Below are 27750 nucleotides of genomic sequence, written 5' to 3'. Positions count from 1 at the left end.
TATAATAAATCCAGCATTGTTTACATCTAATGTGTACTAGCTTGAAGTCTTCTTCTTCTCTGCTTTTGTTGGCGCATTGCAGCATATATTAGCGTGCTACCAACATCTGTTGATCAGTGGGATAGTGTGACACCATTGGCAGCACTGTGTACTGCATCTGGAGGTCAAAAATTCAACAGCAAACCTTTAATTTCTCTAATTAATTTCCTGTGTTGGTGTTTGTTCAAAGATTGTATGTCAATCAATCATGTGGTAGACATCTGGATCCAAACTACAGAAAAGTGTGTAACTATAACAACTCATATAGGTTTTTAGAGCTAAATTCTTCAGTTAAAAGCAATCATTTTCCACACCCTGTAAGATCATTTGATCCAGATAACGCAAAACCTACATACACATAGATTGTGGGTTTCAGTGGAGAGCTTTAGTGCCCAATGATGCTCTAAATTATGTTTTAATAGCTTATTCATCAACCTTGAAAATTAATAATTTGTCAGTGCTAGCTAATTTTCCAGATTTGCAGCCGATCACTTCACACAGCATTACAAAGTATCAAAGTGTAATTCTTTTAAAGCGCCTATGTTCTTTGAATATTTCTTATAATTCTAATAATATTTGAATATTTCTGACTTTTAGATGCCTCCTAGTGGTAGTATTAAGAAGGACACGGTGGCATACAGCAATACATGGGAAATAAAGTAATTATTATCCTAACAGTTAAACGCATACTACAAAGTAAATGTTTAGAATTTTACACAAAAAATGTACAGTGTGGTTTAAAAAAGACCTCAATAAGTTAGGCAAAGTTAAAAGTAACTTACTGTCTGGCCTGCCAGAGAGAGCAGCATGTTCTCTCTGCCAGTGTGTGCTCAGGCCTGAGACATGAAGTGTCCAGAGGATTCCAGTCCTTGTTGGCTGCAAGAGGAAGCATCAGCATTTCAGACAAGTTTTTTTACTTAATCAAAACATCCACCTTCTGACACATAGTTGGACAATATTGGACCAGACATAATCTCCACTGTTTCCCAATGTGCCCACAGGATATGTTGTTAATCCCAGAGTACTGCATAAAGTTATATTAATATATTTACCATTATTTTTGGTAGACTATTTGCAAATTATCCAACATGCGATAAAGATAAATGTCAAAACCATAGACTGTAAAAATAATGGCTGGAGCTTCAGGGTCTGAAAAGTAAAGCCAATGTGGAAAAGCCTTAAACCTGCATTCAATCTCATTTCCAACAGGGGGCGACGCCACTGGTTGCAAAAATAAGTTTCTATAGAAGTCTATGGGAAAATGCCCCTACTTTTCACTAGATTTATTACCTCAGTAAATATTTTCATAATGGGTTTTTGGTCTCAATCACTAGTTTTAAGTCTTCCTTATTACAGCATGATGTTAATTTTTTTAAATTATGTTCCAGTTGTTTTTTAAATTGACGATAAAGCAGGGCATGCATTAGGGCGTGGCAACACGCTAACCTGTCAATCATGATAGATTCTTAGCAATGCTAACTATAGCCCTGTGTACATTAAATAGCTGTGAACTTGTTTTTGTGGTGCTGTCCATGTTTTCGTCTTAAACTTTGACCCTCTCACTGTGTGTTTTCACTTCATCAAAGTTAATTGGAACATTTTGGTCACCTAAAAATGTCTTGTTTAGCAATCGGTAAGCACCTTGCCAACCAAACTAGCTAGCTAGCGCTATCGTTAGCTGGTAACTTAAAGGAAAGTTAGCAGATTTTCTGTGTACTGCCGTACATGCAGATAAATGGCGCCAGTACCCGGAGGTCCACGTTAACCCACCGGTAAGACTCCGCCGGATGACTCGCTTCAGCCGGTTGAAAAATTAGCATCTTTCCCTCTTTAGCATTTAGGTCACCAGAACGCACCATTAGTTTTGGTCTCTTCAAGGTTATGCTGTGTTCATTTCAGAGTTGTGGTAACATGGAAATTGAAACATTTATTTTTCTGAAAGCTCATCTCTGAAAGATACATCTCACTTGAAGGGCAATGATACAGTAGTGCCGGAAAAGCAAACAAACATGGATGCCTTATGTCAGCTTAAGCCTGTTGTTCAAGTTAATTAAACCCAAATTTAATAGATATAGTGCTACATTTTCAACCCGCAATGACCAACTCCCATATGACATAAACATGCTATTGAACCAGATTCTGGTCAAAGGCTCAAAAGTTTCTGCAACCAAACATGGATTTCAACCACTGCAGCAGCTGATTTTGATAATCTGCTCCCCTGGTTGATGGTGAGGTAATTAGTGAAAACAGCTGGTGAATGAAAAGCTGCAGACTGTTGGCTGACCACTAGCCTGGTTGACACCAGACCCTTCTCAGTTGTAACTGAGAGTGGGTCTGGGGAACGTTCATTCACAGCTCATTTCTAAAGGGGCGTCACAAACGGACGCCGCTCAAATGCCTCTGGGCGCAATTGGATAGACGTAGCAGGGACAGCGGCATCAACTGGTTGCTGCGCTTCGGTGGCCGTCATGTTGAATGTAAACAAAAAGCTGCTTGCCATCGTTGCGCTATCGTCATCGTGTAAAGCCCACCGCAACGGTTGTGATTGGTGCCTCGATTTGGAAAAATTGGAAATGGGCTTGAATGGGCTCTTGGCCAGACTGACTTACAGAGCAAATCTCAAATTTGCCGGAAGTTTGTCGGGTTTTCCCAGGCTAGCTGGCCACAGTTCCTGGCCTGAAACTGTGGTAGAAGATACAATTACCTACTAAGACTTAAAGTGTTTGCAGGTTAAATGCAGGGGTGGAAGTAACAAAATAAAACTAAAAAAACTGTCACAAAGTCGTTTTTGTGTGTATTCACTTTTTTAAAATCTGTAATTTTACTTTTACTTAAGTACTTTTTATCACAAGTATCGTACTTTCCTAAATTTTAAGTCGCATCTGTTACAGAGTAAAAACAAAAGTCACATGAGATAAAGGTCCGTTTCAGAAAGCAGGTTTATTGAAAACTCTTGAGTTTGTTAACCCTGAGATGAGGGAAACTTTGGGTTTTCTGTTTCAGAAAGGGAGGTTATTTAAACCTGAGAAATAGGGGTAACTCCAGCCCGTTTCAGAAAGAGAGGTAAGCAGAGAACAAGCTGCAGGTGTGTCTGCGGCTGAACTCTCTGCACTCAGCTGACACAGATACATGTTGTAAACGTTTACGTTCATTGTCCAAGGGTCAGCCGCCAGCGGGTGGGAAGGGTGCAGAACGACAGTTGCACCCGGGTGGAGCCTAGTATTTAGGGAGCAGTACAAATGCATAACAATGCAATCAAATCAAGGATCACAGCCTTTTGGGATAATGGTAAACATTGTTGCAACTCTGCGTAGTTAACATGAGGGATCATGTTGCTGATATTGTTCCACTAGTGTGTACGTGTAGCCGCCCCCTGCCCCCTTTCCCATCCCCCCTGCTCCTTTAAAAAATTTAATGCAATAACGTTTACTAAGAGTACATTTTATTGACCTACTTTTTACTTTTTAGGTAATTTTCTACACAAGTAATTTTACTTGAGTAAAATTGCATTTACTTGTACAATAGTAGTATAAAGTACAATGTTCTAGTAATCTTTCCACCTCTGGTTAAATAACAATTTAAGTACTCACCAGTATGCTCAGCTCTCCTCTCTGTTCCCCTCTCTCTCTCTCTCTCTCCTTCCTCCCTTTCTTAGTAAAACAAAAGCAGGGGGAATTTCACAGGTTTTTCTGGTACGGGGCCTCGTGACTTTGTCATTCGACATTTACATAGTCCTGCAAAAACATAGAGACATTCAGTCAGTTTATTTAATATTATTTTTAATTTCATGTTAAAAAAACGTACTTAATTAAAGCAGCGTTGTTGCTGGACCTCAAAAACACAGCAGGTAGGTTATTTTCATACTCAGGGTAGGATTCCCCATTTAAAGAAGTCTCCCGTTATTTGAGAATGGTCTTTAAAAATGTGTTAATAAGCAAAATGCTGGAAATAGAAATTGTAAATAACATGATACAACATGGGCATTTTCAATGCACAGGCCCAATAATAAAATATATTTGACATGTGCAGGGAGGCAAGGCTTGTCTGTCGCTGTCTTATTTTGAAAAACATCAAAACTTGAGACTTAGTTTTGGTTTCTTGATTCCAGTCAGAAGTCCAGTCTCAAGTAAATCAAATGTCAAAGCAGTCAAGTCCACAGCTCTGGTAGTGGTAGTGTGTACAGTATATGTACCCTTGACTTAACGCCGCTACGTCACATCTATGTGTATTTAGCTGTGATAACCTGCTGTGTAAACACTCATTCTGCTTGATGTAGACAGTGCGTCATAGCAGGAATAAGTTGCCATTGTCAATGTAAAATTTTCACCCTGCACATTCAGAGCAGAGCAGCTAGAGGACCACAAACAAGAAACCCAGACAGAGAAGAAAACACACAAACACTCAGACACAGACACACTGCTTTTAGGAACACACCATCTGTTCTGAGTAAACCACTTTAAGCCACCCACTCTCTGCTGCCTACAAGAGTCAAAATGCAACAAGCTGTAGCTATTTGTCAACATCCCAGTAGACTTTGAACCAGCTGCATCTCAGAGATTTATTTTAATACCTAATGTTGAGATGCACTTGTTCACTGAAGAAAAAAAAAATGTTTTCAGCTCCTTGTACATGAATTATTGACCAAAAATACTGTGGCTGTCTGATGATTACCCTGTATCTTTTGATTCTTTTCATATGCACAGTCATGCTGTTGGCTAGATTTTATAAACTGAATTATGACTTCTATGTTAAGGGAGTTCTACATAAAAGATCTACGAGGAGTTTATAAATAATGAACACAATCTTCAACTCAGGGAAAAACAAGACAATAAATTAAATAGAGTTAAATGGCAAACTGATGCTTTCAAACTGCTTGAGGTAAGCTGATTTAAATGAAAGAACCTCAGCTACAAGCTTTCCCATAAAATAAAAGCCCAAGTAGATAATAAATCACCTTATAGTTTCCTAGTGTGTTTTCAGTGCTGCTTCTTTTATGAAGGAGTTGTCTTGTTTTTGTCTTATTGGGATACAGATTCCTTATGTTTTCTTGCCTCGCAGTTGTCCTTGGATTAGGGTGGCACCTAAATCATGGTTGTTGCAGCTGCTGCTGTGGTCCTGCTCAGCGCCCTGCTACGCCCTACTACTCCCTGCTATGCCCTGATCTGCTACAACTACTATTTCTAATCATAGTTCCATTATCTCTATTGTTACTATAATTGCCACTGTTCACCATACCCCCAACCGGCACCGGCAGATGCCCACCCACCAAGAGCCTGGGTCTGTCCAAGGTTTCTGCCTAAAAGGACGTTTTTTCTCACCACTCGAGGTTTCTGCCTAGAAGGAAGTTTTTTTCTCCCCACTGTCGCATTACATGCTGGCACTTGGGGGAATTATTAGAATTGTTGGGTCTTTGTAAATTATAGAGTGTGGTCTAGACCTGCTCTATCTGTAAAGTGTCTTGAGATAACTCTTGTTATGATTTGATACTATAAATAAAATTTAATTGAATAGGAGAAAGGAACTAAGGTAAATACGTACCTTAATCTTAGCACCTCAGAATAAAGAGGTGAACTTCTTGCCAAAACCGGTGATAGCTGGAGAAAAGTGGACAAAAGAGGTTAAATATATGTTAACTCAGGGGTAAGAACAAAGTGACTTAGTAGTAAAACTCACATCTCATGAAGGTAAAATCATGTTTGCATTCTTAATGATCAAGTTAATGATGGGCAGTACATTGTAGGAAGGCATGTAATTTTTTTTGTTTGGTTGTTGTGCAACTTGATAGCACTCTAATGAGTTACTATTAAGACAGGGGCTTTGCAATGTCATGGTCATTACATGGATGTGGCAGTCGTTCTGTGTCTCTTTGTAGTTGTTTAGTGTCTTTTTGTAGTCACCTTTTTCTCTCTGTAGTCTTTTTGTGTCTCTGGCATAATTTTTGGTCTCTCTGTAGGCATTTATGTATCTTTGTAGTCATTTTGTGTCTCTTTCTAGTCACGTTTTGTCTCTCTGTAGTCGATTTGTGTCTCTCTGTTATCACTTTTCGTCTCTCTGTAGTCGTTTTGCGTCTCTGTCATCACTTTTTGTCTCTCTGTAGTCATTTGTGTCTCTTTGTTGTCACTTTTTGTCTGTTTGTAGTTGCATTTTATGTCTTTTGTACTCCCTCAGTAGTCATTTTTGTCTCTTTGAAGTTGCTTTTTGTCCCTCTGTAGTCATTTTATCTCTTTCTAGACAGTTTTTTGTCTATCTGTAGTTATTTGTGTCTCTCTGTAGTTGCTTTTTGTCTGTGTGTAGTCATTTGTATCTCTTTCTAGTCGCTTTTTATCTCTCTGTAGTCATTTTGGGTCTCTTTCTAGTCGCTTTTTGTATCTCTGTACTTTTTTGTGTCTCTCTGTAGTTGCTTCTTGTCTCGGTGTAGTCATTTGTGTCCCACTGTAGTCACTTTTTGTCTCTGCAGTCATTTTGTGTCTCTTCGTAGTCACTTTTTGTCTTTCTGTAGTCATTTGTGTTTTTTTGTAGTCACTTATTGTCTTTCTGTGGTCATTTTGTCGGTCTTTGTAATTACGTTTGGTCTCTCTGTAGTCATTTTGTGTCTCCTTGTAGTTTTGCTTGTCTCTGCTGTCATTTTGTGTCTCTTTGTAATCATATGGGATCTCTGTAGTCCTTTGCATCTCAGTGTTTGATTGACTATCCAAAAAATAACGTTAACAGTCACCAGGTGCCCGTTGAACCATTGGGCCCTTGTGCCCACTAGGCCAGTTCAGTAATGCATCCATGGGTTATTATTTAGGGCAAGTAATTAAGTAAAGTAACTATCTAGTTTGGAAAGTGCCTTTCTCCAAAAGGTATGAGATTATTAACATGGTGATGATCAATAATAATAATCATGTTTTCAACATGATTGATGTCTTTCATTATATCATGGCCCAATTACTTTTAATCAAGTTTAAAGTGTGCTGTAATTAAGTGATTTGTTTGATGTACCTTCTCCCAGTTTTCCGGCCTGCTCAGCGGCAGATCCAGGGAGGATCTTGGACAACATGCCTTCTCCCTCCATGCCAGGCTGACCTGCTGCTGCACTGCCAATACCTCCTGGCCGAGGAACTGCCTTGGAGCCTGGACAGAAAAACATGAGAGATGAAGAGTTGACGACAGGAAGAAAAGGACTAATATGTATACAGAGGACAAGAGATGTAAGTATCTGTGCAGGTCTAATAGTATGGGGCGTCTGTCTTTGTGCATATTTTTTTCTTTTTCTATGATGACATATTTAGTGTCAAGTGCTTTTCATAAAAATAGAAAATATGTCTAACCCTTCAGTTGCATTAGTTGCCCTTGTTGAATCCTTCCTGCCCTGCCAGTCTACTGATTCAGCCACTTGCTTCCAGCCTGTACCCTCTTACTGATTAGGTCTCCTCTGTATAGAGTTACATGGGCTTCCTGTGTTTAGTTGGCAGATTGTCTGTATAGATTTGCTGCTGTAGTCTTCAGTCATTACTTGAGACCTCCTCCTTGTTTGCTGTCCATCTAATTAACTTACTTACTATTAATTACTAAAACTACTTACCAACAAACCCACGCGAAAATTTAGACTGTACAGTACACAGTGATCATCAAGACTACAGTGACATCAAAACATTACAACAGACATTTAGCAAGTGACAATAAGCCACATTTCATTTTTTAGTGCCCACGCAGGCAAACCTTTAATAACACACCCAATAAGAGTTTGAGAAGAGAAGCTACAGTATGGTTAAAGTAAGGTTAACTAACCAAAAAACACATGCTTAAAGGAATAGTTCAGGTTTTTAATAAATGCCGTTAAGCAGAGCGGTGCAAAAAGACTTTGACGCATGCGTGCGCATGCATGCACATGCATACACAACAAATTAATTCACCCGAAACGCATTGTTTAGCAAAAATAGTTGTGTTTGGATTTCCATGAGCCCACTAATGGATACAAGACACTTAGATAATGCTGCACAGGAATTTTTAAAAAGATTTTCAGATGTTGAATAACCTTTTTTGCTGTCTTTCGTTCAGACTCCGTCAAAGTCTGTATGCACTGATATGCTTTCATTTGTCATTCCATAGAAAACCTTTTCTGGGACCATAGAGAACCTAGGGAGATGAGTATAAAATTGATATTGTTCTTGGGTGAACTATTCCTTTAATAAGGTAAGAGAAAGATTTATAGGCTGCATTTTCAATAAAATGCAGCAATCTCCTAAATTGACATATTTAAACATCTTTTATTGTCCAACAAATGCTCCAAAATCACAGGGTATTCAGAACATTCACATGAATCCAGCAAATATTCCAACATGGTCTCACGAGAGTTCGTGAAATGGTCACGTTATTTTTAATCTATTGGTTCGTGTACACAGACACGTTCATCTTGTTTTTTTCGTGCTGGTCAGCATGGGAAGCATCAAGAACGGGAAAGGAAACGTCACACGTGGGAGACGGACGTGGTCTCTGAGGGACGATGTGGTCTCTCGGGGACACGCGACAACAACGGGACGGTTGTGTTTAGGAAAAGAACAACAGGGAAATTAATCGTCACACGCGGGACACAATCCCCAGTCTCCGGGGTGAAAATCCTGTGTTGTTTGACCCATCCACCACCCTGATCAACCTCCTTGCGCGGATTTTCAGCTTTTCATACTACTCGCTACCGTAGTCGTACTGTGATCACGAAAGATGCTTCCCATTGAAATACATTAGTTTACAATTCGTGCTCACCATCACGAAAAAAAGGACATCAACGTGTCCGTGTATACGAATCAATAGATTAAATAACGTGACCATTTCATGAACTGCTGTGAGACTGGGTTGAATATTCATACATGAGTAGTTGTTTAATAGTAATTTTGTTTGCTTTTTTGCATCAATTGTCAGAATTGTTGCCTATTATCTGTTGATCAAATCTGTTTGTGACCCCATGTAGGACTCGAGATCCATCCATTTACCAACCAGACTGCATAAAAGACAAACTTCTTCCTGCATCAGCATTGGATTTGGGTATTTGATATGAAAATAAAGAAACGTACTACCTACTCAACAAATTAACTTAACTGTTAACACCAAATCAACTAACTGACCAATTCACTACGTAGTGACTTGGTACACTCAGGCTGTTCTGCTGCCATGAAGTAAAACCCCTCCTGTGTGTTTTCCACTGTGGGATTATCTGCAGATTAATCTCAGATTAGATGAGACAGCACACACCGGTTACATAATACAGAGACAGTGGGCAGCAGCTGGCAGACGTGAGAGAGGTGGGAGTCTCTGTGTGATGATTATACTGTACCTATGCCTGTAAGTGGGGGCTGTGCGGCTTTTGTGGCCATGACAGGCGCTGCCTTTGCTCCAATAGCTGTTACAGGAGGCGTGTCGATTTTGGCCTGCGGAGACAGAGAGAGGGAGAGAGATGGCGAGTATGATAAGACAAAACAGCAGGAGTCCACGGAGGGAAAGCACAAAACTCATCATTTAGTAACACAAACATCTCAGTAGTACTATACCTTTTTCACAGTAAAACGGTTGGCAATTGAAGACAGTGGGTGAGAAATACAGGTAGCTCTTAGATATTCACAATACAGAAGACACAAATTGTGTTGTGTTGTGACATCTTAGTGAATGACACGAATGATGACTGATTTACTGAATGAAAGATGAGTTTCAACATCGTCAACACAGTCAACTGTCAGTTATCTACCTTTGCTTGCGGGGTCCATTCAGAATTTATGATTGAAGAAAAACTAGTTGATCACATTTGCTTTGTTTCTTGTCCAGGCAAAGAATAATTCATAATAAGAATATAATAACTTTTAGAAAACATCTCCTAACAGGGGAGACATTTCATCATTGTAATTATATTGTTGTTATTGTTAAAAAAGGGCCATTAGACAATTGCAATACACACATTAAATGGGACACCAATCACCGATCATACAAAGCAACTGACACAGCTGCCTCCCAAAAATTGTAAATGTAAGCTCAAAACATATTAACCAACTTTTCCCTCTGGCCTTTGCTGATAGATTTTCTGTTAGTAATATTTATTTTTTATTTTGGTGGAACTTCTGTCCCTGAATTAAGATAATTTTTCTCATTGTTGTATTGTTTTACTTTTTTTTTTTTAAACCTCTTTTACTTAACTTTTATTCCTTTATCTTCATACTGACAATTTGAATATATTAATTACATGTGTTGAGAATTTCAATCAAGGGCGTAACTTTGGGTTCAACATTGGAGGCGTTGAGATCTCCACTTTTGAGCAAAACATTTCATTTTCTGCATTGTGGTGAATTTTTCTGCAACAATGTGTGCCTTTTCTGCCTCAATTTATGGTGCAAATGTCGTTATTTATGTATAGGAAATTAAATAAGTTTAATAACCCCCCTTGTAAAAAACTTTGTTTGCCTCCATTGTTGCAATGCTATACAATCCATGACTGAGCAAACTCTATCCTTTGACGAAGACCATGAGATGCAGATATAAGCTCTGGAAAAAGGTTAGTAGGTGTTTTCTGAGTTATGATTATTTTAATTAATGTTCCAAAGGTCAAGAGTGAACTTTCATGCACACATACTTGTATTATTCTTTTTAGCCCCACCTCATCTCTTTGTATGAGTGGACTGATTTGGACATTTTGATATTTGCTGAGTCACTGTGAGAAGTTAGAAAGCTTTTGTGTCGCTGTGTTTCTTTCCAGCTTTGCCTTCATTTAAGGACTAAACTACTGGCTGCTGCTGCTGCACCAACAACAACAACAACAACAACAACAACAACAGAGAATAGCTTCAGGAAAGACACAGAACAGACCTTTTCTGTTAGCCATCACTATAACAGTTGGTACTATCTGAACAGGAAATATGGCCCTGTTTTGATCTCTCTCATTTTATGGTCTTACTTTGTGTCCTCTGTTTTCTGTCAAGCTCTTTGTGTCACTCCTGTTTTAAAAACACTCGACTTGACAGACACTGGACTGATGCAAAACCATGACATAATATCATCTAGTTCTTTCCCCACTGACTCCAGTTTAGCAGCAGCAAGGCAGAGGTGGTGCATTATAATGCACCATGCAGTATACAGCATTTCATTATTTACAGCAACTCAATCAATGATTTAATTACACAATGGACCAAACATCAGAGTGTAAGTGTATGAGTTTGCAGACTGAATAATGACGAACTGGCAACTACTATTTACTGTTTATGGCTTCCTGTCGTAGCTATTCCACAGCAGAGCGTTCAGAATAATTTCCAAGACAAATTCCTGCATAATTTGATATCAGACCATATTAAATATTTCACTTTGCTTTCCTGCTGACAGTACAACAATGCAGCAGTATGAAAATCAAACACCTTTCAGCAGTGAAAACCTATCGTGAATAATTTTGAGACATGCTCAGACATGTTCAACTTCATTGGCAACACCTTTGTGTTTATTAACAATGAATTCAGGAAAAGAATCAAACTATTTGAATCTTCACGTTAAACGTCATAATCACATTTCTAGACTCCAATAGCAAATACATTTGCATGGATTTATCATTATGGAGTAAATGCAGGGTGCAATATATTTTTGCAGGGAGACATTTTGAGTGCCAATTTCTTGAGCGTCTAGCAGACAGTGAATGAGCTACATTCAGTTATCAGCTGCTTCTGTGTTAATCACAGTGTTAGATAAGGTCTGCCAACAGAGGCACAGCAGAATTTAAATAAACCATCTAAACTGGGAGGAGATGGACCAGCTCTTATCTTTTGGAGCATAGAGGGACACAGGGGGATAAAGGGAAAGCAAGGGCTGAGGGTGAAGACTGGCTTAAAAATAGGAAAAGGTGAAAGGAAAAGGTGAAAGGAACAGCTGGTGCAAAGAAAATATATGACTGGGAGGAAGCGTAGGATGGAGGTTGGAGGGATAAATGATTATAAACTGAAGGATTGAAAGGTGCACTAGGATGAACTAGCTAGCAACTGGGTGTTAGAAAATGTTAAATTATTAGGAGCAGGATGGAGAGAGCGAGAGAGAGAGATATATAACAATTTCCTGATCAAAATGGTTTGTTACATCAAGATGAAAAAATATTAAAAGATAGTTTTGTCAATCATGAAACATGTCTTTTGTGACTTTAGGAAACAAGAAAAATGTGTGCGTGTGTGTGTGTGTGTGTGTGTGTGTGTGTGTGTGTGTGTGTGTGTGTGTGTGTGTGTGTGTGCGTGCGTGCGTGCGTGTGTGTGTGTGTGTGTGTGAAATGCCACTGAACAGCATTTTAATGGTTCTGAAAGTGTTATTTTTTTTCAAACTGAAAAAATAACTACATCCTTTATATCATTATTATACCATCTCTTTATCATATAAAATGGAAACCACCGCAAGTCTTGTTAACATTATCATTTTCTAGTAGTACTACTAGTCTTCCCTCTCTTTACTCACCATGGTGGGTGCTGTGGTTCCTGCGGGACCTGTCTGCCTGGCCTGCCCCATGGGTCCACCCACTGGTCCCATCTGCCCTGGCTTGGCCTGGCCCTGCCCCATGCCCATGCCCATGCCTATGCCCATGCCCATGCCCATGCCCATGCCCATTCCCATGCCTTGTCCCTGGGTTGGGGGCTGCTGCTGAGGACCGGTGGTTGCTGCGACACCAGGCTGCCCTGGCCTGGCTGCTGATGTCTGGGCTTGTTGTTGGAGCTGGGTCCTCTGTCCTGGAACTCCATCTGTCTGGGAACCTGGACCACCCTGTCGCCCTGATCCAGTAGGCCCGCCAGAGGGGCCCTGAGCCCGGGCAGAGCTGCTGCCAGACCTGGAGGAGCCTGAGTGGAAAGAGGGAGGTCGACATTTTTTTGAAATGGAAGGTTTGTGCTCATTGTTCCATAATTGACTCATCGTACCATTTTTTTTTTTTTTTTTTAATGCAGTTCCTAGATAGAAAACCTCGATTGATGAGCTCCATTCAGTGAGGTCTAATTTATCCAATGAGACTAGTACTGCCTCTGAGAAAGTTTTGCTTTTGTGAACCTAAAACTCCAATTTGCTGATTAGGAAACTGCAGTATTATTATAATGGCATTTCAGTTTTTATTACATTGTCTACAATAGCAACTGACAGGTAAAGCAGCAATGAAAGAGAGAATGACGCAACAAATGTTGTGAACAAAGATCAAACCAGCGATTTAATAAGTACACTGCTAAGAACACAGCCACAGTGCTGCCCTGGGAGAAAACATTTCCTTTGGAAAGTTACGCTTGATATAGTTAATTAAAAACTGTTGATCCCTGAGGGGCCAGTTGGTTGTAAAAAAGCATCAAACGCACACTGAACAACAAGCTATATTAAATATTTCTGCCTCAGACCTAAATAGGAATTCACAGGGATCTTATCCAATGATCACCGTTTATTATTGCTCCAATAATCATTTGAGAACCCACCACTTAGATCTGTAAGATACATTTAAAAAATTGTCACTTAATTTATTCTATATGGATCATGGTCTTATTTATCCAGGGTGACTCACCAATGTGCGCAGTAGCTCACTGAACATTTAGATCATAAATGAAAAAAGGAACAAACTTTTATTAAACTTTGATGGCTGTCACATGGTTGAAGTCTTACCTATCTGAAAGAACACAAAACACCTAACTACATAATAATTAATACTGTTTATTATCCCCAGTGGGGAAATTACAATTTACACTCTGTTTGTTAGAAATCACTACACACAGGCCTGAAATACACACACATGCTCAGGACCTATTCATGCAGAAATGGAGAGATGTCAGAGTGAGTGGACTGCCAGTGCTGGACCAGCACCCTGAGCAGTTGGGGGTACGGTACCTTGCTCAAGAGCACCTGGCAGTGCCCAGGAGTTGAACTGGCATCTCTCCAGCTACCAAGCCACACTCTGTACTTTGGTCCATACTGGGACTTGAACCAGCGACCCTCTGGTTCCCAAACCAAGTCCCTACAGACTGAGCTACTGCCACCCTGCCATACATCAAACGTTTCTGATGTGAAATGTGGAGGACCTCAGGGTTGGCCCTTTGCTTTTCTCTTATTTTATTCCACCTCTTGGCCAAATTTTACATAGTCATGGAATTAATTTCCACTGCTCTCCGCTATCAGAATACAGGGCTCCTGTCTGCCAAAAAAAAATAATTCAGCAGGCTGCAGGGCCTTTTCCTAGCATGCCCCCTTCCTCTGAAAAACCTTCCTGCTGATATCAGACAGTCTGACTCTGTTGAGGCCTTTGAATCCAAACTTAAATTTTTTTTAAAGAATCAATATGAATTATTAAGCCCAGTACTATAGTCCGTGTTTGACCTGTTAATGAGAATACTGTAAAATTTCTGGACCATCGGCCGTCCTGGTACCTCTCTTCCCTGGTTGTCGGTGCCTCATTCCAGATGTTTGGGATAAGGATCTTTGTCCTTGTCTCTCTCTCCTTTTCTGTGTTGTGTAGTTTCTGCTGTGGATGGTGTGCCTATTGTGTGTTTGTTTAGTCTGTCCTTTTGCCAGGTCTCCATAGTGGAAATAATGTATTCTACATATGTTTACAAATTCACTATGATTTTGTCATCCTGATTGCTCATTTTGTAATAACATTTTTTTTTGTCTATTCTGCATACACACCATCCCTCCTCTGCTGTTCCTGAGGTTTCTTCCCTTTTTTCCAGTTAAAGTTGCTGTGGGTTAGTTTTTCCTTATCCAAATAATGGGTTTAAGGACAGAGCGTATTGTTGTAGAGGATGGATACCCGAACCGTACCCTGTGGTACCCGACGGGCCGGGCCGGGTTCGGACAGATATTTAGAAATGATGTTCGGGTTCGGGTCGGGCTCGGTCACATCAGTGCGATAATTCATTGAACATTTTAAATTTAAAAAAGCTTATTATGTAGGTGCGCACCTGTGTTAACGTGCGCTCCTTGCCCCGTGTGCGCTGATGCGCTCATCTGTTGACATTTCCGAATGCCTTCCTACAGTTGCTTAATAAAAGCGGGCTTTCCACACAAACAAACATATGTGTCATTAGTGTGAGAAAAAAACGAGAGTTTAACTGTGTCGGGCTCGGGTCGGGCTCGGACATAAATATCTTAATTCTTGTCGGACGCGGGCCGGGCTCGGTACGCTGTATAGATTGTAATGGTCCTTGAGGCAAATTATGTGATTGTGATTTGTGATAAAGAGGCTGTATAACTAAAATGGACTTGACTCGAATGTGAATTAGAAATGTGCCTGTTAATTATCAAGTCACAGACATTTAATTTGTTCTAAATGGAGACATTTTGGCACAACTGTTCATTCTGGACAGGCACCAGACTGCCTACACTGGCTAGAATATGAATGAGGTCTAATATTGCCCTAGTCATAACATTTGATGAGCAAATTACTTTTGAATGATGCCTTTTTACTACTGAACTACTAAATGTATCAATCAGTCAATTGATCATTTAGCTAAATAATCACACAATTAGCTAGATAGCATCTTTTTCTATTCTGTTAAATGTTTTAAGATATAATGGACATGAAGGGGTATAAATTGTGAACTTCTACACTAAAGTGCAAATGTAATGCCATTACACCTGACATAGAAAAGAATTTTATGTCAGGTGTAAAGGTGCCCGGTATTTACCTGGTTGGCCCTGCATGTCCAGGGGCGGCTGAGACTTGCTGCGAGAGGAACGGTGTGGGTCCCCCTGTCTGGAGGAGCGCTGTCCATGGTGATGCGCAGACGGATCTCGGGAGTAGTCTGAAGAGTGGTACCCTCCAGACCTTGACTCGCCACGCCTTCCTGAAGATGAGGATCGTGCTGAAGGGTCTTGGCGCATTGATGGGTCTTTGGGGTGCCCCTTAGATGACCTAGAGGACCTCGGCTCATCTGAATGACGTGATGCGGATGAGTGTCGGCTAGAGCTGCCATGCTGCCTGTGGTCACGGGTTGAAGAGTGTCGCCCCCCGTGGCCGTACTCATCCTGCGGCCACAGGTCCTCTTCAGGAGGCTCATCGTAATCATGGTAGGTGTGTTTGACACCGTGCCGGCTCCTCCCAGATGAGTGGCTGCTGCCGTAGTGTCGAGAACTGGAGCGTGGCTTCTCAAACCAGTCAGTTTCTTCTTGGCCCAGATGGTAGGCTTTGGAAACCGAGAGCAGATCACAGTCAATCTCCATGTCGTTTGGAGACAGCGGCATGCAGGCTGAGAGAAGGAAGGAGGCAGGAAGAAGAAGACCAACCGCATGCCAAAGAAAATAATAGGAGGGGGAGGACACAGAAAGAAAGGCAGAAAATAAAAATAAAAGTTTTACATCCATGCAGTATACACCTCATGTCGCCTTCACATTACAAGACAATATGAACAGGATAAAACAAACATTGCAAAACGGTCCGTCTTGGCAGCTGTTTCCGTGTTTAAATGTTTCAGCTTACAATTTAAAGCCAATGACATGTTAAATAATTTTTGGCTGCACAAACATACTTTAAACACTGCCTTGCAAATTGTTGGTATAGGTTAAATGTTAAATGTTGCAGGGAGACAACAATACTGGCCATCTTTGAAGGATAAGGTTTAAATGTAGAAATGATTGTGAGGGACTGTTTTGCAGTGTAGACAAAGAATTCACAAATCAAAACATATAAACAAAACCTCAAAGCCAATGACAATAAAAATAAAAACCCTGTAAAGAAAAAACAATCCATTGGTGTCGTGCAAATAAGACCTTTCAAGTGAATCAGAGTGTAGTGAACGAAGAAAACGACTACGCCGAAGAACCATGCGAGTATTGGACAGACAGACGACTGGACGAACAGGCGGAAGGATGGACAGGCAGGCAGACAGACAGCAGTCCACTGATAAGAGAGCTCCGAGTGACTCTCAGAAGGAAGAAAACATCAGCATGCAACGGCTATCTCTGTCTCTCTTTTTCTTTCTCTTTGCTAAGCCTAGCCTCTGGGTGGGTGGGGGACGTTTAGATAAACGGCGGGGGCAGTAGTAGGTATTGAGACTGTGTGGGCATTGCTCCCACAATTACCTTCGCTGTCTGACACAGCGCAATGATAATCGTCTATAATGTATGTATCATCCGATTTGTAGACATGCGTCCGGGGAAGGTCCCGTATGTGGTCTTGTACGTCTGGCAGCGAGTGGCTGGAACCATACTGGCCATAATAGTATTGATATCTACTGCTGCGCTTGTCGTATGGGTCAGGGCCTAAGCTTGATGATCGCCCAGAACCCATTAACCTCCCCACGGGACTGAGTGGGCTCTCTTCTTCAGAGTACTGCCGGGTTGGATGGCGCCCCCTGCTGAAGCCAGATCGGTAGGAGCGGTCGTCCCTCTCATAGGATCGGCTGCGATACCCAGAGTAGTCTCTGGCTGAGATCTTGTCCATGCCATAGCCGGTAGAACGGGAGCGGCCGTTGGAGGTGTAGTAAATCCGATCATCCTCCTCCACCGTTGAACCATAGTATCGACTACCATGAGTGGTGCCACTGCCCGCCTCGTAAGTATTCCTCTTGAAGCCATAATCCTCAATCAGCTTGCGCCCTCGAATGTGAGAGGAGGGGTAAGCCCCAACTGTCGCTGAGGAATAGGAGGCCAGGTCTGCCTCCACATCCCGAGCCTCCTCAATTGGGGAAAACTTGGAGATTTTTTGCTCCATACTCCCCAGTTTTCTGTGCTTGCTGCGCTTGGAGGACATAACAGCAGGAGCCAGAAGGCTTCTGGAGGACAACAAAGGTTTCTGTACCCCAGGGCGAATGCTGCCATGTTTGCAGTCGTAGTCATAGTAATAGGAGGATCCCCCACCCATGCTAGCGCTCACGCTGCTGCTGCTGCCCCCTAGAGGTCCGTGCCTGTAGCTGCTCTTACCCCTGCCGTGGTGGTCGTACAGCTCTTCCTGCATCGCTGCTTCCTCTTCAGGTGCCCTGCCGTACGAGGAGCTGCCAGTTCCCCCACGCGTTGTACTGCCAATGGTGCTGCTGTGGCCGTGGATGTCGCCCGGGTAACGCCCACTGCCGCCATGATGCATCATGTCCCCTGTCGACGTGCCCAGCCCGTCTTTTGCCGTCAGCTCGCTTACATCATCAATCATCATGTAGTTCCTTGGGATGTTCTGCTCTAAGCCAGGGGCCCCATACATCCCATCTGCAGAGCTATATGTGGAGGGACTGTCTACAGAATGCCCATAGGCATTGGAGACTGTAGAAGTGTACTGTCCGTAAGAGCTGGCTGTGGTTGTGGTGTAGCCATAAGTATTGGCAGTGGTTGTGGTGTACTGGCCATATGAATTAGCTGCTGTTGAAGTATAATGGCCATAAGTGCTAGGTGGCATAGTAGAGTACCCACCGTAGGTGCTGGACACTGGTGCTGAGCCATATGGCCCATAGGAGCTGGCCATAGTTGTCGATCCAGTGTACTGACCATAAGAGGGGGCTGCACTGGAATAGGAAGCATCCTGGGCTGTGGTGGTGACCACAACTGTGGGGTTGCTGATTGTCTCGTAATTAGTGGGCATCTTGTGCTCCAGATCGGCCAGTGAAGTCTGCCTTGGTCTTCCCGGGTGGACTGTCAGTATATCAGCTTGGGGTTGCCCAGGGTATGGGGGGGTCTGGCTAGGGTAGGAGGACACAGCGCTGGGATAGGGTGAGCTGTGGGTGGGGTATGGGGGCTGACCGGGCGGTGCAGGCCCGAAACCTGTATGCCCCGACTGGGGTTGAGGCTGAGGTACAGCTGGTAACCCCATGTCTGTCTGGGGGTATGGGGGCTGAGTCTGGGGATAGGTGTGGGAAGGGTAGGAGTTTTGAGACTGGTAAGAAGGTCCGGGAGGGTGGACATGGCTCTGGAGGGGCGTGGGCTGTGGCAGTGCCTGGGACTGAGACACTGTTGGATAGGGAGGCTGGTTAAATGTCGAAGACTGGTACGGCACACTTGATTGCTGAATTGGTGCTGCCGGTTGGCTTTGGGGGTACTGACAGGAGAGGAAGGATGAGGCGGGTGGGTATTGGGCTGCTGTGTTTAGGTCGCTGGTGAACTGACTCATAGGGGCGGTGCTTGGCCTCGTTGACAGTAGCCCATTGGTCTCATGTGATGCAGCTGCAGCTGCTAAACGTAGGTTATTCAACTCACTGTCAGACATGTAATCCCTAGTGTCCCCCATACACCTCAGGTAGGCAATATCCCTCCTCTCCCTCTCCTTGACCAGTGTCTCTTTCCTTTGGTGGATCCCCAGCTCTAGGTATCTCAGTTTAGCATCAATTTCTTTCTCTTCCTCTTCCAGTTCAGCTTGCTGCTTTCTTAGCTTGGTCGACTCTTGCTCCACGGCCTTTAGCTCGTGGGTGAGGTCTTTGAGGAGGCTGGCTTTGGCAGCCAGGCCAGACCTGGAGCTGGGCTTGAGGCTGGGCACGGAGGGCAGGTAGACCTGTTGGAGGGCAGGTGCCATCATGGGCAGGTGACCTGATGTGGTAGTCTCCTCCGGAGGAGGGCTGGGCAGGGTTCGCTTCACCTTACGGAGCAGTGAGCTCTGCTGTAGGGCTGCCAGCTGGGGAGAGAGAGAGAGAGGGAGGGAGGGATGGGAGAGCAGGAGAATATGGGGAGACAAAGAAGCATGGAAAGAATTGGAGACGTAAAACAGAAGAACACGGGAGTGTGGAGAACAACGGGATAGGATGGTAAACAAGTTAAACGGACAGGGACGGGAGATGGAAAATTTGTAAAAATAAAAAAAATGAAAAAATAAAAAAATTGAATTTGAGATGGACAGGGACATGGGAGGGTAAGAGACAAAAGAGATAATTTAGAAGTGGTAGAAGGAGATCCATTGAGAGGGATCATAGAGGGAGGAGAAAGTTGAAGGAGATGGGAGGACAGACGGTGTGCACAACAGATGAATAGAACAGGAGGAAGAGCAGGGAGGAAAACTCAAAAAGATAAAAAGGTCAAGAAACAGAAAAAAGACAGGACGCAGGGACACGACAGGGATAAACAAGAGAGAGAAAGGAGACACATATAGACACAGAGACAAGAACAACAGGAAACAAGAGTGGAGTTTGTATTAGAGGACATACAAAATTATTAAAATTAGTTCCAATTGTGGTGCAGTATTCCGCTAATCAATCAACATCTAATGCAAACAACTTAAATCATTTGGAAACATGTTGATGGGTTGTTGCTTAAAGTGCTCATATTATGCTCATTTTCAGGTTCATAATTGTATTTAGAGGTTGTACCAGAAGAGGTTTATGTGGTTTAATTTTCAAAAAACACCATATATTTGTTGTACTGCACATTGCTGCAGCTCCTCTTTTCACCATGTGTGTTGAGCTCTCTGATTTAGCAATAGAGTGAGACATTCTCACTTCTGTACCATCTTTGTTGGGAGTCGCCCATGCACAGTAAGTACTGCTAGCTTGTCAGTTGCAGAGTATGAGGGCGTGCCACGCTAGCAGCTAGGCGAGCATTATAACGTGTGTTACAAAGTGACGCACGTTCGTCACGGAAGTAAAGGCTGGACTACAATAGAGCTGTTTGGAGCAGTTTGTGAACAGTGTTTTCTGTTGGAGATGGTAAGTCTCTTTGGGGTGGACTTTGGGCTTTTTCACTTAGTAAACCTATAATGTGCACAAAAAGATATATAACACAATAAAGGAAAGGGGAAAAGCCAAAAAGCACAATATTTTTTAATATGAGCACTTTAAGGATTTTGTGATTCAACAAACTTAACATGTCAAACACAACTATCTGTCCCATATTATGTAATACTGAGTACACTTTCCTTTCATTCAAAATGTTGAGTAAAATATTTTATATTTAGAAGGATGTGAGGGAGTGACCAAACCATTTATCTTTTAAAGGCTGGGTTCACTGCAGACGGTGGGTCTTGGTCTGCTTCATACTGAGTGTGACTGTGTGGCATTTGTATGAATAGAAAGGCTTAGTTAAACAGATTTTGGAAATGAATCGCCATGAATTTATGGCCAATATATATAAAAAATGCTATTGAGTCTGTACAGATTTAAAGCCATGAGGGATGTTACCAACACCCTGTTGAATCCATTACTTTTGAATTCATGCTGTTCTGAAGACAAAATGGGGTACTACCCCTTAGGCAGGTATACACAATAAAGCAGCCACAGAGGTTTTGTACATTTTCCACATGTTGAATGTTTCCAAATAAAACTAAAATGACTATTGGATTGTTTCTGATAGCATAATGCTGCAAACTTAAACTCCAAATCTTAAGACCACGCCTACTGCATTGTGTTCCTCTGTAAAACCCAGGAAAAAAGAAAGAAAGAACAAAAGACAGAAATTTTAGTGTACTTGAATATCATTTTAGCTTTATAATTTGACTGCACAATATGGAACTAAAAAATACCAAATATACTTCAAACCAGCCAAGCACTTTTATCTTGTTCAGATAAGTCAATGTTTCCCCATGGCTAAACAATATCATGAATTACATGAAAATCTGAATGATTGTTGGTTCATCTTTGTTTTTTTAATATGTAAATACTGTATCTTCCCTTCCCTATCAAACATGTTAACTGCATTTTTAATTTGTATATAGATAACACAGTGTGTAGTTTGTCATGTCAATCTGTCTGGGGGTGGCAACATAAAAAAAATCCTAGAAAAATAAGAAGAATAAAAAATAGAAGAATAATAAAATCTTAGCACGTGGGCAGTGAAAACATACTCCCAATACCTCAGAAGATTAGGCGAGAAAATACTGTGCCATGTGAAACATCTATTCATAACAAAGGGGTTGTTCATCACAACATTCACATAAAAACAGCTATAAGTCAATCACTTTGACGGAAGGTAGACCATTCTTAAGAAAACAAATTTAAAAATAATTTAAGTCATTTTATAGGCAGGTCGTGGAGTAGCTTTGTTTTGTTTACATTGCCATATGCTGCAGACACTGCAAGACACCAGCCAATGATGTGGAAGTGGATTAGTCCTGATGGGAGTATGCTTTTTAATCGGGTGATTCAAATCCAATGCACATCTTACATTAGTACTGTAGGCTTGCATAAGATTTGGTAACAAAACATATCAAGTATCTTTGGCCATAAACTGCTTCTTTATTTCTTCTTTTTATATGCACTCTTTTTATATCACTGTCTTTTGTTATCTACAAGTTGATCATTAACAAGATTTTAATTTGCTGCCTTGTGCATATTGCAACTTCTGTTTTAAAAAGGGCTCTATAAACCAGGATCATCATTATTATTATTATTATTATTATTATTATGTATTCATTCTCTAGCTTTCAATTGGATATTTTTTAATTGTTCTTAAAGGTCCCATGACATGGTGCTCTTTGGATGCTTTTATATAGACCTTAGTGGTCCCCTAATACTATATCTCAAGTCTCTTTCCCGAAATTCAGCCTTAGTGCAGAATTGCAGCCACTAGAGCCAGTCCCACAATGAGCTTTACTTAGTATGTGCCATTTCTGTGTCTGTAGCTATTGACCTCATAAGGAGCAAGATTCCAGATCGGCCCATCTGAGCTTTCATTTTCTCAAAGGCAGAGCAGGATACCCAGGGCTCGATTTACACCTATCGCCATTTCTAGCCACTGGGGGACCATAGGCAGGCTGGGGGAACTTACATTAATGTTGAACAACCTCATAAAGTGAAATTTTCATGCCATGGGACCTTTGAGGAATGAAGTCATTCACTCCAAAATATGTATTGTTAGAGCACTCTGCCACCTGCCTGTGTACCCTGTAAGAAGGGTAAAGCATACAGGTTTAATTTTCGAGAACTATTGCTCCTGGTTTGTAAGCATGATAACATTGAACTACTTATTAATGCAAATTAATGGCAGTTTTGATCCAATGCAAGTATTTTGTAGATCCACAAATCACAGTTAAACAGAGATATTAAATATGCAAATGAATATGAGAGAGAACGTCAGACTGTCCTATCATAATACATCTACAGGAAGTAAAATAACAGGCAGAAACATTCACTAGATACCTAGTTTAGTATCAAATTGAGTTAGTTAATGGGCGAGCTGTTGAACACCTTCCTTCACCAGAGGTTTCTATAATAACCTCAAGAAAGCATAACAGTGGATTCCACTTTATCTCACTTTCGTGGCAGCTATTGTTTCATAAGAGGTAGGTGTCACTTGTTTCAAATTGGGGATGGGGTAGACTTGATAAAGTCTCTATGCCCTAAAGAACATAGAAAACAAAACCGTAACATCTGAAAAATCCAAAACAAAGGGAATTAGTAACATAACATTCATGTAAAACATTCATAGCACTCACAAAATAAAAACGGGCAAAGTGGAATAAAAGGAATGATTTCAATTAAATTTATATAAAGGCCATTCAGCATTGATGCCTTTGGCAAGTTTTGTCCCCACTGAACAGCATAAAAGTGAGTCAAACTATTGACTAGAGAGCAAAGTTAATGACTGTGTGAACCTTTGCCCAATGTTTTACATTTTGCCTAATAATCAGTTTTTTTTTATATTCTGTTGATGATATTTCTATATTGGTTTATCAAATGTATTTTATTGTATGTGTTATTGTGATCAATATTTTGTCACATGATTTACTGCAAGAAGGCACTGAACATCTGACCTCTCTTTGACAGTGGCATTAGGCATAGCATTACTAGCATTAGCATGAAGCTATAGAGAACAACACATACAATCTGTTTGGTAGTGTGGCCGATGCATCAATGCCATCAAAACTCCAAGCAACACTACCAAAATGTGTTCAATATCAGTGGTAATTGTGCAACTGTGATGACAGTTGACAGTGATTACTTTTTTACTGTTAACCTGAACACTTTCTTTTTAACATAATTGTTTACCACTTTGGCTACATACAGTAAGATACCATCAAGTTGTTGCTTTGATTTTTACACTAAGGATGGCTTACAGAGTGTAGTCGAAAAGGTGTTTTGTTTTGCACATTATTTTGAGTGCAGGTCTCAAGAGGTGTTTTTTTTAAATCAAATTGAATCACATATTTAAGTTTGACCACTGATTTACAAATGGCCAATACAACAAAAAAGACCTGCTCCATCTAGTTAATAACATAACATATCTACTGTTAGCCATCTTATCTAGACTGTACCCTGAATCGATTTTAATTGCTTTCATTGTGTGCTAATGCGTGTGTCAGCATGGTTTGAGTGACTTTACCTGGCTCTGGAGTGCTTGTTGTTGGTAGAGAGACAGCCTGGCCTTGGTGTGCTCGTCTGTGGTGGGACTGAGGGGCTTGGGGTCTGACATGGACCTCTGGGTGCTCTTGATGGGTCGGGGCATAGAGGGGTGTCTCTGGGGGGACTCTGCTGTGTAGGACTTCTGCTGAGGTGTGACATGGGCCTTGTTCAGCCTCTCACTGGAAAGAGATGTCTCCAGCAGGCGGTGAGGGGACATCGGCGAGACAGGGGAGTAGAGGACTTGAGGGGATTTGGGGGTCTGCTGCTGCCGGATGATGCTGGAGATGGACTCATTGTGGAGGTGGTTATGAGGCTGGTAGTTGATGTCAAGAGGGTCGGGGCGGCGTCGCTCAAACTTGGCTGCGTTTGCTGCAATGTGCTGCTGCTGGCGCTGCTGGGTCAGGTGGTCGACAGAACCAGATTGTTGTGTACCGGTACTGGTAGAGGAAGAATATGGACTGACCGTGGTTGGTACACTGAGCTGGGGAGCTACAACACCCTGTGACTGGGCTTCCTGGTCAGTCTGGCATGCTAGAGACTGTCCTTTTTGGGTCCGCTCAGGCCCGGAGATGTAGTGCACAATCTCTACTTTATTTGGGTCTGGTACTGTCACATGGATTGCCGGGGAAACTCTTCCTAGGTGCTCCACTTCCGTCTGGCAAGACATTTCCCTAATGGTCTGAATGGCGATACTGGAGGATACCATCTTGGGAGTGTCGCTCTTGGTGTCAGTGGTTGTGGTGGACGTGGTGGCAGTGCTGCTGGACTCAGTGTGCCGGGAGAAACGTGAACGTCTTCGGCGGACTGGCTGCTCAGTCTCAGCCTTGTCTTCGTCGTCATCTGTCTGGACGGAGCAGTCAACACTACGACCACGCCTTCTAGTGCGATGACGCATCATGTACCTGGTGATGGAGGGAAGAGAAGGAGGAAAGACACAATGTGCAATGTACAAACATATTAAAATAGATGTTGTATTATAAAGTGCTAACATAGAAACACATAGCATAGAAAAACGTAGAAACAAGTCTGACGAGTTTGAACATTTACCAATACTGGATGTTGTATCACCTATTTGTGTTGCACAATGCTTTATGCCTTTGAAACTCTCAGGAATGTGACATCTTTAGTCCGTGTGAAATAGTTTATAAATTATTCATAAAGCCTGCATCGACATCTCAGCTTGTGTCTCGTGTTTTTTTTTTATTACAGAAAGATGTGAAGTAAATAGGATAACTGTCAAGGTAATTCTTGCCTAATACGCACACACACACACACACACTCGCGCGCACGCACGCACGCATGCACGCACGCACGCGCACACACACACACACACACACACACACACACACACGTCTCTACCTCTCCTCTCTGTCTTCATCATCTGTCTGCACACAACTGTCCACGATCCTGCGAGGGGAGCCGTAAAACACCATGCTGTCTCCGTCCAAGCTGTCCCTGCTCAGCCTGGTCATTGAGCTGTGTTTCCTCATGTTGCTCCTGGTCTCCATGTGTTCCTGCTGGCTCCTCAGACACATCTCTGACGAGGAGTTGGGGAGAGAACGGGAGCCCATCTAAAGAAAAGTTGTCAGTTGTCACCAATTATTGATTCAATTGAGACTGAAAAGGCTTTGCATATTGCACCCCATAATACAATCATAGAGTCCATAAAAGAATTTGCTGAGTGCAGACATACATAGAAACATTATGAGTTGTAGCTTGAGAAGTCAATTCAGTTAATAATTAGTGATCATTTTTAGAAAGCACATTATAATTATTTTGCACACTGAACTTCATGCTTCATGCACAATTGATTTTACATATACAAGTTTTTCTTTGCCAGACCAGTTAATTCACAAGTTGTCAAAATATGTGTTTGTGGCTTAAAGCAACATGTATATAACACATGTAACTTTTCCCGCTTCGGTCCCCCTACAGGTTGTCTCATTGGAACTACAGCTGCAGATAAAAGTTACATAGTGTTGCTTTAATGAACCTTGTGAGATAAATTATGCTTTAGAAAATATACCATAGAAAAATGAGTTTCAGGTGGGTAAGTCCATGCCAGGGTTCTGGCATGTGTAGACAGGTGTTAAGCAGGCCAAAAATGTATAAATGTGATAGCTCCTCGAAGCATGCTGTACTTTCCCACTCTCTATGCCCTACATTTTCTGCCTCTGCTGCCTAAGAGCTGACATCTTCAACATCAATCCTCAAAACCATCCGATAAGTAGCATACAGTATGTCACATCACTTATAAGCCATCTGCAAGTGTTCCTTCACTTCCCTTACCTGAGCTGCAGCTGTTTTCTGTCTCTTCTGCTCTACAAGCTGCTGCTGGAGCTGATTCTGTAAAGACTGGATCTGGTCTAGCTGGGACTTCTGCTGGGCCAACTGCTCCCTCTGGAGAACAAGTTGTTTCTCGCGTTCTTGTTGCTGCTGCTGTAGAACCTAACAAAATGTTGGTGGAACAGAAAGAAGCACACATCGGCCAAAACACAGAGATAGTACAAGACAAAAAAATATGGAGAAGCGTAGCACAAGAGAGAGGTAAGAGTGGATGGGTTGAGTGGAGAAGAAATTATCAAACAAGAACAATAAATTATGGAAAAAAGATGAAAAAAGAGAGAAACAGAGAGAGAGAGAGAGAGAGAGAGAGAGAGAGAGAGAGAGAGAGAGAGAGAGAGAGAGAGAGAGAGAGACAGACAGTAAAGACAGAAGAGGACAAGGTTGTTGAGTTTTGGCACATCTGGTTGTATAAAATATGATCAAAGACTCCTGACACTGAATGTGACATGGAGTTATTCTTGTGTTGATGGGTTAGTTTTAAAAATGGTTCCAAGTTAGTCAAACCCTTTACATATTGCAAAAACCAATAATGGAAGCGCAACATAAATGAAGTGCAGCATGTACTGATTATTGCTGGTGCCAGTCATATAATTCTCATAAGAAAATATGTAATGCATTTTCTTTGTTGCATAAATGACAAGCTAGTGCAAAAAAGGATTTTTTCCCGCTTACACTGTAGGTTATGAGATGCATATTAAACATTCCATCTCTAGTTCATTCTCATTAAGGAAGGCTTCCACACCTGTTTAACCGAGTTAACTTGAAAGATTTTCAACTGCTTGTTCTATCAAAAAAGAAGAAAATTGTCATGTTAGCCCTTCTTTTAACTGTTAAAACATCTGCACAAGGCTACAGGAGCTGAGTAAAGTGGTATATTCAAATGTGTACTTGCTATATTAGACAAATACAACATCAAGGGATTCATATTTCTTTTGCATATAAATCAAACCAACAAATGGCACATGAAGCCCAAATCTGAGCATCATTAGTTTCTATCAAACATACATACTACAGGCATGTTCATGCACACTTCATATATAGGAAATGTCCAGTAAAGTGAACTACATAGCATGCAGACTATAAAACTATATTTTTGTAAGGCTGGCTGGATGCAAACATTTCTTTGAACAAAGCCATCAATCATTACATTAAATAACGTTTTCACTAACAA

At 41.6% G+C, this 27750-nt stretch overlaps 1 protein-coding gene across 5 annotated transcripts in view; it reads right to left on the bottom strand.

The window, feature by feature from the left end:
• The window catches only part of bsna (bassoon presynaptic cytomatrix protein a), a 168030-nt gene that overhangs the window by 11190 nt on the left and 129090 nt on the right, over positions 1-27750 (bottom strand). For 2 of the 5 annotated variants that reach the window (XM_036008276.1, XM_036008278.1), the window contains 12 exons: positions 27322-27363; positions 26523-26681; positions 25593-25804; positions 24214-25135; positions 17071-19579; positions 15678-16175; positions 12484-12860; positions 9353-9446; positions 7024-7155; positions 5578-5633; positions 3630-3773; positions 822-915 (listed from right to left, as the gene is read on the bottom strand). In XM_036008276.1, coding sequence (XP_035864169.1) covers positions 5593-5633; positions 7024-7155; positions 9353-9446; positions 12484-12860; positions 15678-16175; positions 17071-19579; positions 24214-25135; positions 25593-25804; positions 26523-26681; positions 27322-27363 — 4986 coding nt within the window. In that variant the 3' untranslated portion in view covers positions 822-915; positions 3630-3773; positions 5578-5592. The remainder of the gene's footprint in view (positions 1-821; positions 916-3629; positions 3774-5577; positions 5634-7023; positions 7156-9352; positions 9447-12483; positions 12861-15677; positions 16176-17070; positions 19580-24213; positions 25136-25592; positions 25805-26522; positions 26682-27321; positions 27364-27750) is intronic. The other 3 variants (XM_036008280.1, XM_036008277.1, XM_036008279.1) reach the window with 3 other exon arrangements.

Source organism: Sander lucioperca, chromosome 12, assembly GCF_008315115.2.
Source record: "Sander lucioperca isolate FBNREF2018 chromosome 12, SLUC_FBN_1.2, whole genome shotgun sequence".
NCBI classification, from domain to species: Eukaryota; Metazoa; Chordata; class Actinopteri; order Perciformes; family Percidae; genus Sander; species Sander lucioperca.
The sequence above is the reverse complement of the archived record's forward strand: the minus strand, read 5'-3'. Positions and strand labels throughout refer to the sequence as shown.